Source organism: Equus caballus, chromosome 8, assembly GCF_041296265.1.
Source record: "Equus caballus isolate H_3958 breed thoroughbred chromosome 8, TB-T2T, whole genome shotgun sequence".
Classification (NCBI taxonomy): domain Eukaryota; kingdom Metazoa; phylum Chordata; class Mammalia; order Perissodactyla; family Equidae; genus Equus; species Equus caballus.
Genome location: NC_091691.1, coordinates 25,971,251 through 25,987,050, shown reverse-complemented (window position 1 = coordinate 25,987,050; position 15,800 = coordinate 25,971,251). Strand labels below are relative to the sequence as shown.

Here is a 15,800-nt window from a genome sequence, read left to right as displayed (position 1 = left end):
ATGCCTACCACAGCATGGCTTGATAAGCAGTGCCATGTCCGCACCCGGGATCCAAACCGGGGAACCCCGGGCCTTGGAGAAGCAGAATGTGCGCACTTAACCACTGCGCCACCGGGCCGGCCCCTTTTTTTAAAAACTGAAAATAAAAGAAGGAAAAAAACAATGGAGAGGACTTGGAAGAAGTCGGTGACCTCTCATTTCAGCACCATTTTACCTGGACAGGTAAGACGACGTAGCCGCTCTCCTCCAGCACCTGTTCCACGGCGTCGTTGAAATCGGGGTAGCGAACGCGCGGGCAGTCCAGTCCAGGAAACAGATCGGAAATCAAACCGAGGAAAAGAGGGACGTCCTCAAACACAAACTTGGGCAGATTCATGTCTCGAAGGGCCCTCATCAGCACCACGTCCTGGACGGAGCGAAACACAGACGTCTTCAAAGATATTTCCCAAAGACCCGGGGCTCGTCTAGAAATCCTCTTACAAAATTTTATGTAAGATACAAAACATAAAACACGGCGAGTACAGTCTCTGGAGAAGCCCGTGAGCCGGCCGCCCCCTGAGCGGCGTTGACTCAACTCTGCTCTGGAGCCAGGCCCGGGTATCAGAAAAGCCATGGCTCCTCTGGCTCTTATTGCAAAGAGGAAAAAAAACTGACGTTCACGCTTTCTCGAGAAGTGTGTCCATCCCCACCTCCTCACCCCAACATTTTGCAACTATGGATTGATCATTATCAATGAAGCGTCACAAACCGTGGTGCTGTGAAGACACTGAACTTGACCTTACAGTAATAAGTTAAATTAGAAGAAAACTGCATAATGGGCAAGAGACCAAACTGACAGCTAGACTAAACCTTCCTAGTGAGGACGGTACGCCGTCCTCTCCATCCAGCTTCTATCACACACACGCGGACCGAGGACCACGTGGAGAACGCCAGGGCACGCCCCACCTCTCTCAGTTCGGAGGAGCCTCTCTTCAGCTCGCCGGCCATCACCAACACTGATTTCAAGGCTCTGAGTCCAAAATCGTAATGATGCTGCTTAGAGAGCTGTTCCCGGGCCAGCTTGTACAGGACAGTCATCTTCTTGGCCAGAGTCTTTGGTGATAAAAGATAATGAAAAAGAAATAAAGGAAATGACCTGAAAGCAACAGAACATCATTATCCAAACAAGCTGCTCTACAAACAAGCAAGTCTTGCCTCTAACGGAAACCCCAGGATGGGTCCTTCGTTTCGGACTACGACCAATTAGGAGCTACTTTAAAAGAACACCAGCCCTACCAAAATTTGATGACTGTCTTTGAAAGCTGAGGAAAATCTTAACCGCTTCAATTGAAAGAATAGAACCCGTCCAAATCATAGCAATCACATTCCAAAAATATGCTTCCTGTGTATTTTGACCTCAATGTGTTATTAACGCTTCTCCTGGAACCGTTTCTGAGGACGAGTCAGTCACCTGTCTACCTCAAGGACTCCAGCCTGCTGCTCCTGAGCACGGCACGGGGATGCTGCTCGTGAAAACTGAGAACCAGAGATCTGACGACTCTACCTCGAAATCCGGACAACGTAAGAGGCAGTAAAAGCCTTTAGAAAGAATTACAGAAAAGCAGCCTAACAGCCCTTTATGTTAAAAGGATACGCTATTTTGTACTTTTTCCAGAACCTTCTGGAATAAATGTATGTGCATATTAGATTACATATATTTTAAAAGATAATAAAGGAAATATATATATATTTTTAAGCCACATATTGTCAAGGTTATGAGGCTAAGTGAGGGAAGCCCATCTCAAAGAATGCCATACTGAGTGGTTCCATGATAGAACACTCTTGAAGAGACCGATTTTAGTGACAGAGGATCAGCGGCGGTTGCCAGGAGTCAGTGTTGGGGGCAGGGTGTGACTATTATGGGGTACACGAGGGAGTTTGTCTGTGGTGGTGGACAGTTCTGTGTCTTGATTGTGGCGCTGGTCACTCTACACACGTGATAAAAAGTCACAGAACTATACACACACCCCAGAGAGAGAGAGAGAGAGAGAGTAAAACCTGGCGGAATCCACATCTAGTCAGCACGTGAGTTCACAGCGTCGAGCCCACGTCCGTGTCCTGGTTTGACAACCTGCAGTGGGCGTGTAAGACGTTATTCCTGGGGGAAGCTGGGTGAGGGGTACACGGAACTCCCTGTACTGTTATTACCACTTCTGTGAGTTTAATTATTCCAAAACAACAGTTACAGTTTTAAAAAGAGATGGAGGAGAGAGACAAAGCCAAAAAAAAAAAAAAAAAAAATGTTAAGCCACACAGAACGAAAACTTCCCAAAGCCCGAGTCTGAGAGCAGACCCAGGGTGGAGTCGGGGGGCATCCTAGCTCGGCACCGGCGAGGCCTCACCTTGGCCCAGAGGAAGCCCTCGGAGAAGAGCATGATCTCGCAGATCTGCTGCAGGTCGGGCACAATCACCACCACCGGCCTGAAGAGCGCCTTCACCGACTCGGGCAGCTCCGTGCGGCCCGCGTAGCCGGGGTTCATGGTGATGAAGATGCCCATCCTCGAGTCCAGAGAGATCTCCTGCCCTTCAAACTAGAGGACGACAGGAAAGAAGGGAGGGGTTCTGCTGCCGGCCAGCCCACCACAGGGGAAAGGAGGCTTGGGCGAGCCACGTGGCTATTTATTTTATTTGTTTCATGGGTGTGTTTTCAAGAAAACACCCTGCCGTAACCCAGCGTGGGCTTCTCAGACTCGAGTCTGCCAATGTATCCTGGACGGGGAGAGGCTGCGGAATTCTCACAAGCTTTGTAAAATTCACTCTTTCATTTTGATAACAACCTTAAAGATCCTGCTCCTTATCATGCCCTCAGTTTACCAGGTGTGAAGGCCAAATTTCTTGTTCAGGTGAGGATTTCTATTGAAAGACATGTTGATAGAATGGAATGTTATTCTTTCAAGTCATTTTTTTCTCAAACTTGGGAAATCATCAAGAATCTTTGTTTTCGTTTAAAGGGGGCCCTGCACATGACTTATTCGAGAACACTGCCCCCCCCCATCTACGGTTACTAGTTCTATGTCTGGAATGAGATTGAAGTTCTGAGAATATTACAGTCCTTAATCATCAAAGATGCTCATAATTTTGGGAAACTCAACCATCTCAACTTGAAAACAAAAGTCCGGCAAGTCCTCATCTATAGGATTCCTGGTCTGGGAAGACAACTGCCCGCCATCTGACGTTTCAAAGTAACACAGCCAAGTCTCCATCCTGGGGACGTGCTCCGGGCAGCTCCACCCTTACCCTCACCTGGAACGTGGTCAGCTGATGGATCAGCGCGTTCCGGATCGTCTGAATCTGAGAGGAGATAACGGAGAGCACAGAGGCGTCGATCCGATTAAACTCATCAAAGCAGCCCCAGGCCCCGCACTGGGCCAGGCCGGAGAGGATCTTCCCAACAGCCTAGAAGGAAAGCAGTGTCAGACAAGGGCGATTGTCATCTTTCAAACTGCAAGCGACACATTTAGGGACACATTTTCTAGATTAAGGCAAACCACGATGGTCAGATTGGCAGAGAAGCGGTCGGCAAGTCACCACAGTAATGAATCTTTCTGGCAAGACTTTCAAGGACTCTGATGGGTCAGCTCCCACCCACAGGATTTTACAAATCAAGTCTTTGAATGTAAAACTCCAGATTTCTGGCTTCTCTTGAAATATGGAAAATTGAGCAACACTGGGTCCACTTTCCCAAGTGGCAGCAATTAACCAAAGTTCAACAGTGGCTCCCCCGTCAGACAGAGCATTGCTCTCCAGTTGGCCACAGTCCCCACCACTCTCTATTGCCTGCCTGCTGCTTTAAGCATTTACATTATCTACCTGACTCTGGTGGGCATTTAAGTGTGGGACTCATACTCTACATGCTGCTAACACAGCAGACACGCATAAGCTCTGAGACTGAGATGGAGGAGAGTTTCCTACTACCTTCTTCCAGGTGTCACCATGGCATTTCATGGAAGTGGATGAGGTGAAATGCTATGTCCCACTCTCAGCTCTCTGCCCAATAAGACAGTACCAGAAGTGACGCTGGGGCCTTACTTTGTAATCCATGCCTTCACCGCAGTTGGTCACCACACAGAGCAAGCCCAAGGCTTTGGCCAGGTCCTTGGTGGTCTCGGTTTTGCCAGTACCCGCTGGACCAGCAGGAGCCCCACCCAGATACATGGAAAGTGCCTGTCATAAGCCAAATGCAAAACATATGTTGTCTGATTCACGTAAGGAAACAGGTGTCATTTCCCAGCTTAGCACTGTGACAATAGATGTGGAATATGCATCTGACAACGGATAGGTTCATACTCATCTTTTCTGACAGTCACTATTTTTAACATTTCTCTGTTTTTCCATTGACCTCTACTGATGTCTCCCCATCACCTGCCATCATATAGGGACCAGTGTACCAAGGGTTAAGCGACATGCTGGAATCTGTGCCCACCTGAGGACGAGGCCCCAGAAGTTCCCAGAGCTGAGGCTCATGGACACATGCACATCTGCAGGGCAAAGGAGTCATCTTGACCACGGCAAGGTCTGGCCCTTTGTCTGCAGATCCTAGGAGCTGACCTCTAAGCCCTGGGAACATCCTGCCTGAGAAGAGTGTCCTTGTTTATCTGGGGACCTCGGGCCACCCAAGATGGCCTGACAATGTGATTTCTGGTGGGGGTCTTGGGCCACGTGGTATCAGCTCGACTTCTGGAGGGGCTGGAGACTAAGGTCAGCCACTCAGGCGGTCACTCATGTCTAGAGGACCAGTCCCTGCTCAAAACCCTGAACACCGAGGCTCAGGTGAGCCTCTCTGGGTGGCAGTACTTCATGCACGCTGCCACACGTAGCTGCCGCAAGAAACAATGCTGCCATCACAGCAGCTGTGGGAGAGGAAACTGAGGCTTCGCGCCTGGTCCCTCCTGGACCCCGTCCTGTACCTTCTCCCATGGCTGACTTCTCTGCATCCTTTCGTTGTAACAAACCATAAGCATGACTACAATGGCCTTACTGAGTTCTGTGAGTCCTTTAGCAAATTACTGAACCTGGGATGGTTTTAGGGGCCGCCTAAACGGGCAGCAGACCAATCCCAAAAGGGGGCAATTAGGTCATGTTCCAAATTGAAACTCCTCTATAGGTTTGTTGCTGTTTTTTTTTTTTTTTTTTTGGAAGATTAGCCCTGAGCTAACTACTACCAATTCTCTTTTCCCTGAGGAAGACTGGCCCTGAGCTGGCATCCATGCCCATCTTCCTCTACTTTGCACGTGGGATGCCTACCACAGCATTGCGTGCCAAGAGGTGCCATGTCCGCACCCGGGATCCGAACCTGCAAACCCCAGGCCGCCGAAGCAGAATGTGCGAACTTAACTGCTGTGCCACCGGGCCAGCCCCCTCTGTAGGTTTTTAAACATTAATATCCCTTACTATCAGCATTAGTTTGCTGGGGTTTCCTAACAAATTACCACAAATGGGTGGCACAAAACAACGGGAGTGTATTCTCTGCACAGCTCTGGAGGCTGGAAGTCTGAAATCAAGGTGTGGGCAGGGCCGGGCTCCCCCCAAAGACTCTAGGATGGATGTTTCTTTGCTTCTGGGGGCTCCAAGCGCTCCTTGGCTCGTGGCCGCACCACTCCACTCCCTGCCTCTGTCTTCACACCACCTTTCCTGTAGCTCTGTGTCCTCTCCTCTTCTTGCAAGGACACCAGCCATTGGATCTAGGGCCCCAATCCAGGATGTTCTCTTCCCAATCCTTAACTAATTAAATCTGCAGAGACCCCATTTCTAAACAAGATCACAGTCGGAGATTCCGAGTGGACGTGAATTTTGGGGAGGACACGGTCAACCCAGGACACTCTCGCCATTGCCGTAGTCCTGCTTAGAGGGACACACATAACCACGGGCAAACGCTACCCACAGGAGCCCGGTCGCCAATCACCTGAGTGAGAGTCAGGTAGATCCGGTCCGTCAGGGGCGTGATGACCAGCCTCCCGTTCAAACCCATGTACTCGTAGCCGTAGCCGAAGGTCCCCGTGCACTGGCGGATGGTCAGTTCGTCCGGTTCTCGGCCCCAGTAAAACCGCAGCTGACTCTCCCACTCAAACTCCCGGGCCTCGAGAATGCTGCAGGTGAGACGGGGGAGCGGAGTGGGGAGGGAGAGAGACGTGGCGGGAGCAACGGTGGACACCAAGGAGGAGGGGAAACGGGGAGAGAGGCCTGAGGAGGACAAAGCCCACGTTTGGAGAGGCCGGCGCCCTGGGAGGGCCTTACCTGCCCCTGATGAAAGAGTCGACTATGTCCCTGGCGTGCACGTCGATGATGAGAACCGTGTTGTACTTCTTTCTGTCGTTTCTGCTCAGGGGCATGGTGATCCGTGTGACCAGCTCGTCAATCTGCTGGTGCATCTTCTTGCCGTAGTTCTTCATGGCCTGCTTCTCCCCTCGCTGCACTTGGCGGAAGACGTCCTCCACCTCCCAGGTCCACCACACCTGGCTGGCGGCCAGCACCACCATGCCCTGGTACAGGAGCATCCAGTCGACCCTGAAGGAGAAGCACGCCCTGCGAGATCGCCCCGGGGACTGCTGCCCGTTAAGACTACCTCTCTGACTGTGAACAGAGAGGGCAAAGTGGGGGCTTTAGGTAGGCAAATGACAGTTAACTCCTCTGGCTAGATAGCAAAATACCAGGCCAGGGGGCCCATGCACCAAAAAAGTGACGGGCACATGACTGTTTAGAAAGCTGCCAAATCACTTTGAAAACATGTCTTTATACAGGGGCCGACCCCATGGCCCAGTGGTTAAGTTCCGCGAGTTCGGTTCCCGGGCGTGGACCTGCACCACTTGGTGGCCATGCTATGGAGGCGGCCCACATACAAAATAGAGGAGGATTGGCACAGACGTTAGCTCATGGTGAATCTTCCTCAACAAAAACAAAATATATACATATATATGTCTTTATAGGTTTCCAAAATTATTTAATATTATGGATGTATTGTACGAATTTTTAAATTTTTTAAAATTCCAATAATCTCTGACCACAAGCCCAGGTTTCCTTGTTACAGCTTCCTGACCGTCACTGGCTCATACAAACCTGCTCAGAGTTCGAGATGCACGTACGGGAGAAGGGGCCGTGCTTCTCCACAGACGGCCTCATGCAATCAAGTACTCTCACCCGGCTCTTCTCATCTAATAATTCTACCGGGCACGCCTCACAGGCAACGGAGGCGGGTCCAAGCCAGCCTTTGGAAAAGCTGCGTACTTCTGAGCACAAAGGTACCGCAGTTTCCTGGGACATCACCTTGCTGACGACCATTCGAGTTGCCTCTAGTTCTTTTCCCAGTACAAATAACGCTGCGTTAAACATCGCTCTACGGCATGTGGCGAGGCCTGGAGACATTTTCGGTTGCCACAACCAGGGGAAGGGGAGTTACTGGCATCTAGCAGGTGGTGGAGCCCAGGGATGATGCTCAACACCGTACAAGGCACAGGAGCCTCCCACAGCAAAGAACCATCCGGCCCCAAGTGTCAACCGTGCTGGGGCTGAGAAACGCCGCTCAACACCTATCCTGACGAGTCAGAGCTGCTTCTGGCATTCCAGAACAGAACCCCAAACGCAGAACAGCCAGGCCGAAGTACCGTGCACTTTTTTGGGTAGTTTCTTTATTTTAGTAGCAACGATGAAGTTACTTTAAAAGATTGCAGCCATCCATACCCCACCAGCAGGGCACGGCGCTGCCCTCCGCCCCACACCTTCTCCAGCACTACAAACTTCACTATTCTGATTGTTTGCCAATCTGAAAGGTAAAAAACCAACATCTCGTTCTGCCTGGATGTGCACACCCCTAATGACCAGAGAATTCTCCCCTCTTTCCATAAGTCCATCAGCCGCTTGGATTTCCTCCACAGAGGCACTAATTTCCAAAGCTGGTCGGTGCCTTGAAAGGCATTTAGAGCAAACTTTTTTCTAAATGATCTAAAAAAAAAATGGACCTAGAGCTGTGAGTTCCAATCCAGGAAAAGCGACTGTGAATTACGAGTCATTACCTTGACGACTTACAATTAATGCAAAAGAAATCTCAAAGAATAGTCAAAACAACAAGAAGAAGTATTAGGCTCTACCATGTCATTTTCAAATTGTGCGGTGCATCTAAGACCTAAATAGTATTTAGAGTTATGACCCCTACACATCAAGAGAGACGTAACAGAAGGGATGAAGGGCCCGAGGACGGTGCTAAAGTGATTAACGGAGACGGGCCTTGAAAAAGACAACAAACCCAGGAAGTCAGAGATCAGGAGAGAAGGACGCAACGGGACCAGAGAAAACAAAGGGGCCCGGGGCAGAGCTCAGATGAACACGACGGTATTCAGCAAATCCCAGGACACGGGGCGCTTTCCGGGCCCGTCTTCTCGGTGACGCTGAAACGTCAGCTCGAATTAATCCCTATGCTCATTTCAACTGCTCACCTCCTTCGTCAGGAGCAATGAGCTCCCACGCTAAGGTACAGCGACATGTTGGTGAGGAAGGGGTGTCGCGGACACTTCTCAATTAATCAGGTCACATTCTCTGACTCTGTCTCCCACCAACCAGCCGCTGTGACCCGTAGCAACGCCCTGGCAAAGCAGTAGTTATGATGCAAAAAAAAACCTAACTAATTCAGGTATAAAATTCATACGATTTGGGAGCATTAAAGAGACTTTAAAATATTCGGCTAACACGACTGGAAGGCAATGGTTTCTGTCTGGTTCAGTTTTGAAAGAGCATCTGGCACGGTGACTAACCCAGAGCAGAGTCCAGTAAATATCAGCTAAATGAATGAGCCGGTAGTGTGCCGGGGCCGCCTCCTGCCAGCGCACAAGAGCTCACTGCCAAATGTTCAGGAATTCTGCAAGTGAGTGTTAAAACTCTTACCACTATTCCATTTGGCTTTGAAGTCAACCATCGTGGGAGAACTTCCACCATAAAAACTACACAAATCAAAGCTTGTTTTTTTTCAGAAAGCCAGTTTACCAGCACACCACTGAATATATATCTACATTACCTGATTACATAAAGATGGAAGCTAATTTTTACAGTATCTAAGAAATAGAAGGATCATAATCATACAAATATTATGCTATTTTCTAATTATTTAAACAGACGTCTTCAGCTTACAAAAACAAAAAGGAAGTGCACAAAATCAAGAGGACGGTGTTCTTATAAGGATTATAATGTTCTTATAATGATTTTATGTGCGCATAAAGGCCCCGCCAAATATACTGCAACTTTCCCGGGAATACCACCTAAACCTAACAGAACGAGTGATGCAAGGATGCTTTACGCACCTGGAGTTCCACCGCACATGCAAGCCAGCCCTCTTGGCAACTAGCACCAGGCATGGTTCAGCTCTGGGCCTGGAAGCTTCTCAGGCCACAAAAATCAAAGAGTGATTGAAATCCATTAAATATTGTAGAAACAACTTTACTCATTAACCTGTACACAGAATCCATCCTTCCCACATCTGGTTTCTGTTGGGTCATTGGGGTCCTACGCTCAAGCGCGCTCAGAAGCCCCTGGAATCTTGTGAAAACACAGATTCTTGGGCCCCACCCCCTGATGGGGCAGGTTTGGGGTGAGGCCCAGGAATCTGCATTTCTAACATGCTCCCAGGGGCCCTGATGCTGCCCATCCAGGAACCACACTTTGAGAAATGCTATACTAGGTGATGCTTAAAGGACAGATATCTATCAGTTAATTTAGCTCCTGCAAGAAAAGGAAACCTCATTTGGAATGTCTGTCGATCTACTCCAAACCCTTAAAATGAATCCATTATGACCATTCATATGACAAAGGAACGCATGTTCACGTTGACGACCTCACCTGCTCCTGTCTTCACAGTATCTAAAAATAGCCTCTTTGGTAATCAGCCGGTTAGTCCTTCGCATTTCATTCAAAACCGCAGTCATCCAGTCCTCCACGCGCCCCTCGGCCCGTATGGTCTTCCGGAACTCCATGACTTCTCCCTCAGCTGAAATCATGGCCAGCACCAGTTTTTCTCCGCTGTCCCCGTCACTGAACCTCAGCAATGCTATGTTGTCGTACATCTGCAATACAGCAGGAGAAGGCCCCCTGTAACACTTGCCGTCGGCTCTGGAATCAAAGAACAGCCTGCAGTGCTCCATGCCGCATCAGAGCTGCCAGGATGCATGCAACAGACACGCCCCTTCACCCGAGGGTTCATTCCACAAACACACGTTGGGTACTTTCGTTTATCTTGCATTGTGCGAAGTTCTGTGGTGGATTCAAAAAGAAAGAAGGAAAAGGAAGACAGACTACCTCCCCACATTTGAGATTCTAGAGTATATGCTGGTATGGAGAGCTGTCTGGACGTGTGGACCAGCAGAACACCGGGGAGGCAGGACAGCTGCTGATTAAATGCCCCAGTGGAGGAATTAGAGACTTGTGTCCACATCCAATCGGGTGACTTTGGGCAAGTCGCTTCCCCTCTCTCAGCTTGAAATAAACACTCTTATGACACTTACAAGATGAGGTTGGAAGGATCAAATCAAACAACACGTGTGAAATGCTGGCACAGTAAACGTGCCACTTCTTGCCCATCATAATTGTTATTAACCAGAATAATATTCAAGGAAACGAGTCCTTTAGGGCCCAATACAGAAGTCAAGGCACCTGCCAGTCAGAGAGGAGGAGGAGACGGCAACAGGCTTGAAAGAATAAAATGGGGGGTTTGCAAAAGGGGCTCCCAGTAAATGAAGTATTTCTAACAATGCATTTTCTAAAACAGTAAAATATTTGTTTCTAAAAGTGGAAACAGAACAGAAGCCTCCTCTTTGAGAAAGGAAAACATGCCATCAAAACTGTGACTCTTACTTTAAGAAGGAAATCAGCATGAATTCAAGGGAAAGTACGGAGGCACGCGCTTGACCCTCAGTGCTTTGTTTATGTGGAATAAAGGAATTACTCTACAACCTAGTTCTCAATCACGATCATTGTGCCCCCACAGGACATCGGACAAGGTCTGGAGACATTTTTGGTTGTCACGACTGGAGAGGGACACTGCTGGTGTCCAGTCGACAGAGGCCAGGGATGCGGCTGAACAGCCTGCAACACACAGGACAGCCCCAGCCCCAGCCCCGACACACGCGCACACACACACACACACGCACGCGCGCACACACCCGTGCACACACACTCACACACACAGCACAGAATGATCTGGCCCAAGATGTCCACACCAAGGCTGCAAAGCCCTGCTCTGGGCTGATACTAAGTACAGAGCCTGGATTAGCGGACCAAGGCTCATTTCCGGCCTGTTCCGGTTCTCGACCCCGAGGGCCTGTTTTGTCTGCCGTGTTTCCCGCCATTCGACGTTGTTCGCAGACACACGTACACGTATATGAAAGTACGAAAACGTGGCCTGGGAGGAATCACCACAAACTGAGGATAGCAGCTGCCTCTCGAAAGTGGAGGAAGAACCATGAATGGGGAGAGGGGACAAAGCATGTCAACTTTATCTCTACAGCTTTATTTTACAAAAAAAAAGAGACAGAGTAGCTATGACGAAATGGTGACAAGTGTCAATTCTGGGTTGCGGATAAGGATATTGAGTCAACATCCTAAGGGAGGCACTGTTCTAAGTACTTTACGAATATTAACTCATTTAATCTTGATAACAACTCCACTGAATCAGGTAATTATCGGAGTTATCTCCATTTACAGATAAGGAAACCAATGCTCAGAGAGGTTAAGTAACTTGCCAAAGGCCACACAGCAAATCCGTGTAGAGCCAGGATTTTAACCCAGGTAATCCAGCTCCAGAGTCCCTGTGCTACACCATCCTGTATTGCCTCTCTTATTATATTAGTCTTTGTGTATTTCTGTATTTTTTTAGTTTCTCCAAAAAATGTCTGGGGACTGTGGAAAAAGAGCAACAAATAGCAGCTGAGTCTTGGTGTAACTTCAGACTACGGTGGATTTCGTCCGGCTTATGCTTCAAAGAAACACCCCAGCAGCATTTCACAGTCTTAAAACTCTGGGTTGAACTGAATTGTGAAGAGAACGAAGACAGGACAACCCGCAGCTACAGAGTCGACACAGCCGCCCCACCCCCCGCCCCTGGGAGGCCGGGCCGACCTTGATCATGTGCTCCTGCACGCAGAGCGGGTCGCTGTTCCCCAGGATGCTGAGCAGCTCGTCGTCCGAGATGAAGAAGAACCTGGGGAAGGCGTTCCTCTTGGAGTCCAGGTAGTCGTTCAGGCTCTTCTGGCACCTCTCCAGGCCCTCGCTGATGCTCTGGAAGTCACTGAGGCGGTTCGGGGCCTCGCAGCATCTCTTGATCACGGGGTCCTTCAAGGTCTCGGCCATGATCTGGACGAGGGGGAGAGGACAGCTGTCAAGCCAGGGAGCAGAGTGATGCTCTCGTCCCTGGCGGGCACTGCCAGGGCCGGGGACCACAGAGAGCAGAGCCGACCGACACCCGGGACACAGCCTCTCAGGAGGCCAGTTTGACAGAGGCCGTTACGCGTTTAATAAGCGTCTCCTTAGCGCCTTCTAACGTACTATACAATCTACTGATTTCCAATGTTCATTTTTTCTTTTTTGTCTTCCCGCTAGAGGCTCAGCCGCCTGGGGTGGGGATTTTTATCTCTTGCTCACTGGCGCGCCCGCGTGCCCGCCGCAGGCCCTGTGCAGCCCGGGGCCTCGAGCACAGCCGCCGAGCCAGTGAAGCAGCGGGTCCACTCGGAGCAACGAGTGCACGCCAGAATACTCGCTGCCGCGCTCTTTCCAGTCGCAAAACAAGAAGAAAAGATAAGAAAATAGCCTGATGGTCCAAAATAGGGAATTAGGTCACTCATTTGCTGTAAGTGATCATTTAGATGTTTACACATTTATTGAAATACACGTCAAAGATGGTAAATTATAAAAAATGACCATGTTGGTACTATGATCCTATTTTTGTAGAATACTTGTTTATATATTTATTCATATGTTTACACAAGAATTAACAAATTCTAGAAAGATATAAGCTAAACTGTTAAAATGATTATCTTGGGTACGGGACTGTGGGTATTTTTTCTTTTCTTTTTTGGCTTTCTTATGATTTCTAAGTCTTTCTATAATGAACAGGTATCTGTTGTGTAATTTTTTATAAGTTTTAAAAACAAAGCTTATGCAAATGGCTAAGAAAAAATGATAAACTCTAATGGACAAAGGAGACCAAAACGTGAAGTGGCCGCCTGGAACGGAAGAGCACAGCAGCACGGCCAGAAGCAAAGTCGCCCGGCTGGGAAGGCAGGCGGGCTGGGCCCACCTCGCCACACTCATTGCAGCCACGACCACCGCCACGGCCCTTTCTGGGAAGGACTTTAAAGTGGGCACAGCCTTTCACGGGCGATCTAATTTCTAACTATCTATCGTAAGATATCCATCTTATATGGAAAAAGCATTAAGGCACAAACCTACTTTATTTATTTATTATTTATTATTTATATTACTTTATTTATTTATTTGTATTATTATTTATATTATTTATTATTTAGTTTTATTTATTTATTATCTATAGAAGCAAAGAATTCTGCTTCAAACAAGATGGCCAGTTGCTAGACAACAATTAACTAAACAAACGTCGAGCTACGCCCTGGAACCTTATACAAAGGCATTAAAATATTTTCTCTCATCGCTTCTTGGTCTTTTGGCTAAGATCAAGTGTAAAATGTTTTCTAAGATGGTTTCGTAATATAAAATACGTTTCTCATAATATTAAGAGAAAGTTATAAAATAAATGTATACAAGATATCATTATAATTGCATTTTTAAACCCAAATACATAGAAAAAAGATAAAAGAAATGTATGACATATTAAAGTGGTCACGTCATGGTGATGGAACTACGGAAGATACATTTTTTTCTCCTTTTCTATATTTTCCAAGCTTTATAAGTATTACTTTTACAATAAAAAATAGATATAAAAATGTTTCAGTGGGGGCCGGCCCCGGTGGCGTAGTGGTTAAGTTCGCGTGCTCCACTTAGGTTTGCATCCTGGGAGTCGACCGAGCACAGCTCGTCAAGCCACACTGTGGCAGCGTCCCACATAAAGTAGCGGAAGACTGGCACAGATGTTAGCTCAGGGCCAATCTTCCTCACAAAAAAAAAGTTTCAGTTCCATATACCAGTGGCTTAAAATCAAACAAACTTTTACTGAACAGATTAAGGTCATGTACAATGATAGAAAAACTCAGAAGCTACTAATAGACGAAATTCTACATGCAAATACGTAAGTAGAAGTATCTCAAGTCACTGTCGTTTTTTATGACCAAAATGGAAGCCAGTCACTTGCCCTTTTAAATACTCTATCGATGTTGTCAAACTTCTTCGCCTCGTCTGGAAGTTGTGATCGGATATCTCCACTGATAAAAATGCTCTCAAGATACATCCATTTTCTCTGAACCAACATCCAAATCTGTAAATGCACAACGTTAATGTCAGCATGGGTGCAAATGGCAAAACCCCACCCTCACACGGGACGGATTCACATCCACTCCGGCCAGAGGACCTTCCGGCAAGACGGGAGAGTGAGCGCGTACGCTCCTTTCCAAATATACAGGACCATGGAGAAGGCATAGCTAAGTACCATCCAACACACAGCCACGCTCAAAAGCAAGAGGAAGCTCTCCACACCAGCCCAGGACAGGGGGGAGCTTCTAGTCGTGAGCAGGGGTTGCAGCCCTGTGACCCAGAGGAGCCAAGGACAGCTGGTGCAGAAGCCCACGCAAAACTTGAGCCAGACGCTTCGTGACCCACAATTCCACTCTTAGGCGTAGACCCAAAGAACAGAGAATAGGGACTCAAAACACAGTTGTACACGAGCTCATAGCAGCACTGCTGACAACAGCCAAAAGGTGGAAACAACCCAAATCCCCATCCACAGAGGAACGGATACACAAAATGTGGTCCATCCACACAACGGAATATGATTCAGCCATAAAAAGGGATGAAGCACCAACACCTGCTACTGTGTGAATGGAGCTTGAAGACATCGTGCTGAGTGAAAGAAGCCAGACACAAAAGACCACATATTGCATGATTCCATTTATATGAACCAGCCAAAATAGGTGAATTCATAGAGACAAAAAGCAGACTGGTGGCTGCCAGAGGCTGGAGGAGGTGGGAGTAGAAAGTGACTGCTTGTAATGGCTATGGGATTTTCTTCTGAGATGATGAAAATGTCCTGGAACTAGATAGAGGCGGTGGTTGTGCAACATTGCAGATGTACGAAACGCCACTAAATTGTGCACTTTAAAATAGTTAATTTTATAAATTTCACTTTAATTAAAAAAATTTAACTAAAAGAAAAAAATGTGGTACTATATCCTACCAGCAACTTCCACTAATAAAAATTAATAGACAAAAAACAAACAAAAAAGCAATCAAAGGGAGTCCATGTGCGATGGGCAGTGAGGGCCTGGACCACACGCTAGCCAGTGAGCCAGGCCTGGTACCATCCCACCCAAAGCTCGGGGTGGGCCCTGGAACAAGGCACCTGCCTGTGGTCCAGGGAGGAAAAAAGGCAGCCGCACAAAAATGGTGAAATGAGCCTGGGTTGCTCCCAGAGGTCCAGACTAGAAATTCCCACAAAAGAAGAAAGCCCAAACCACCCAGTATAAGGCCTTGTCTGGGGCAGCCCAATGTGACAGGCCAGATGGGAGAAACTGCAGAAACACAGGACAAAGTGAAGCAGGCACGGGTAAAAAAATGTTATGTCAGATGAACTAAAAAAAAAAATGGAAACCACATGGAGAAAA

General features: G+C 48.0%; 1 protein-coding gene across 1 annotated transcript in view; it reads right to left on the bottom strand.

The window, feature by feature from the left end:
* The window catches only part of DNAH10 (dynein axonemal heavy chain 10), a 137,770-nt gene that overhangs the window by 63,774 nt on the left and 58,196 nt on the right, over nt 1-15,800 (bottom strand). The window contains exons 28-37 of the mRNA XM_023647299.2: nt 14,336-14,458; nt 12,133-12,366; nt 9,859-10,082; nt 6,274-6,543; nt 5,942-6,125; nt 4,069-4,203; nt 3,283-3,435; nt 2,382-2,570; nt 946-1,092; nt 215-406 (exon numbers count right to left, since the gene is read on the bottom strand). Of these exons, the coding sequence (XP_023503067.2) occupies nt 215-406; nt 946-1,092; nt 2,382-2,570; nt 3,283-3,435; nt 4,069-4,203; nt 5,942-6,125; nt 6,274-6,543; nt 9,859-10,082; nt 12,133-12,366; nt 14,336-14,458 (1,851 nt within the window). The remainder of the gene's footprint in view (nt 1-214; nt 407-945; nt 1,093-2,381; nt 2,571-3,282; nt 3,436-4,068; nt 4,204-5,941; nt 6,126-6,273; nt 6,544-9,858; nt 10,083-12,132; nt 12,367-14,335; nt 14,459-15,800) is intronic.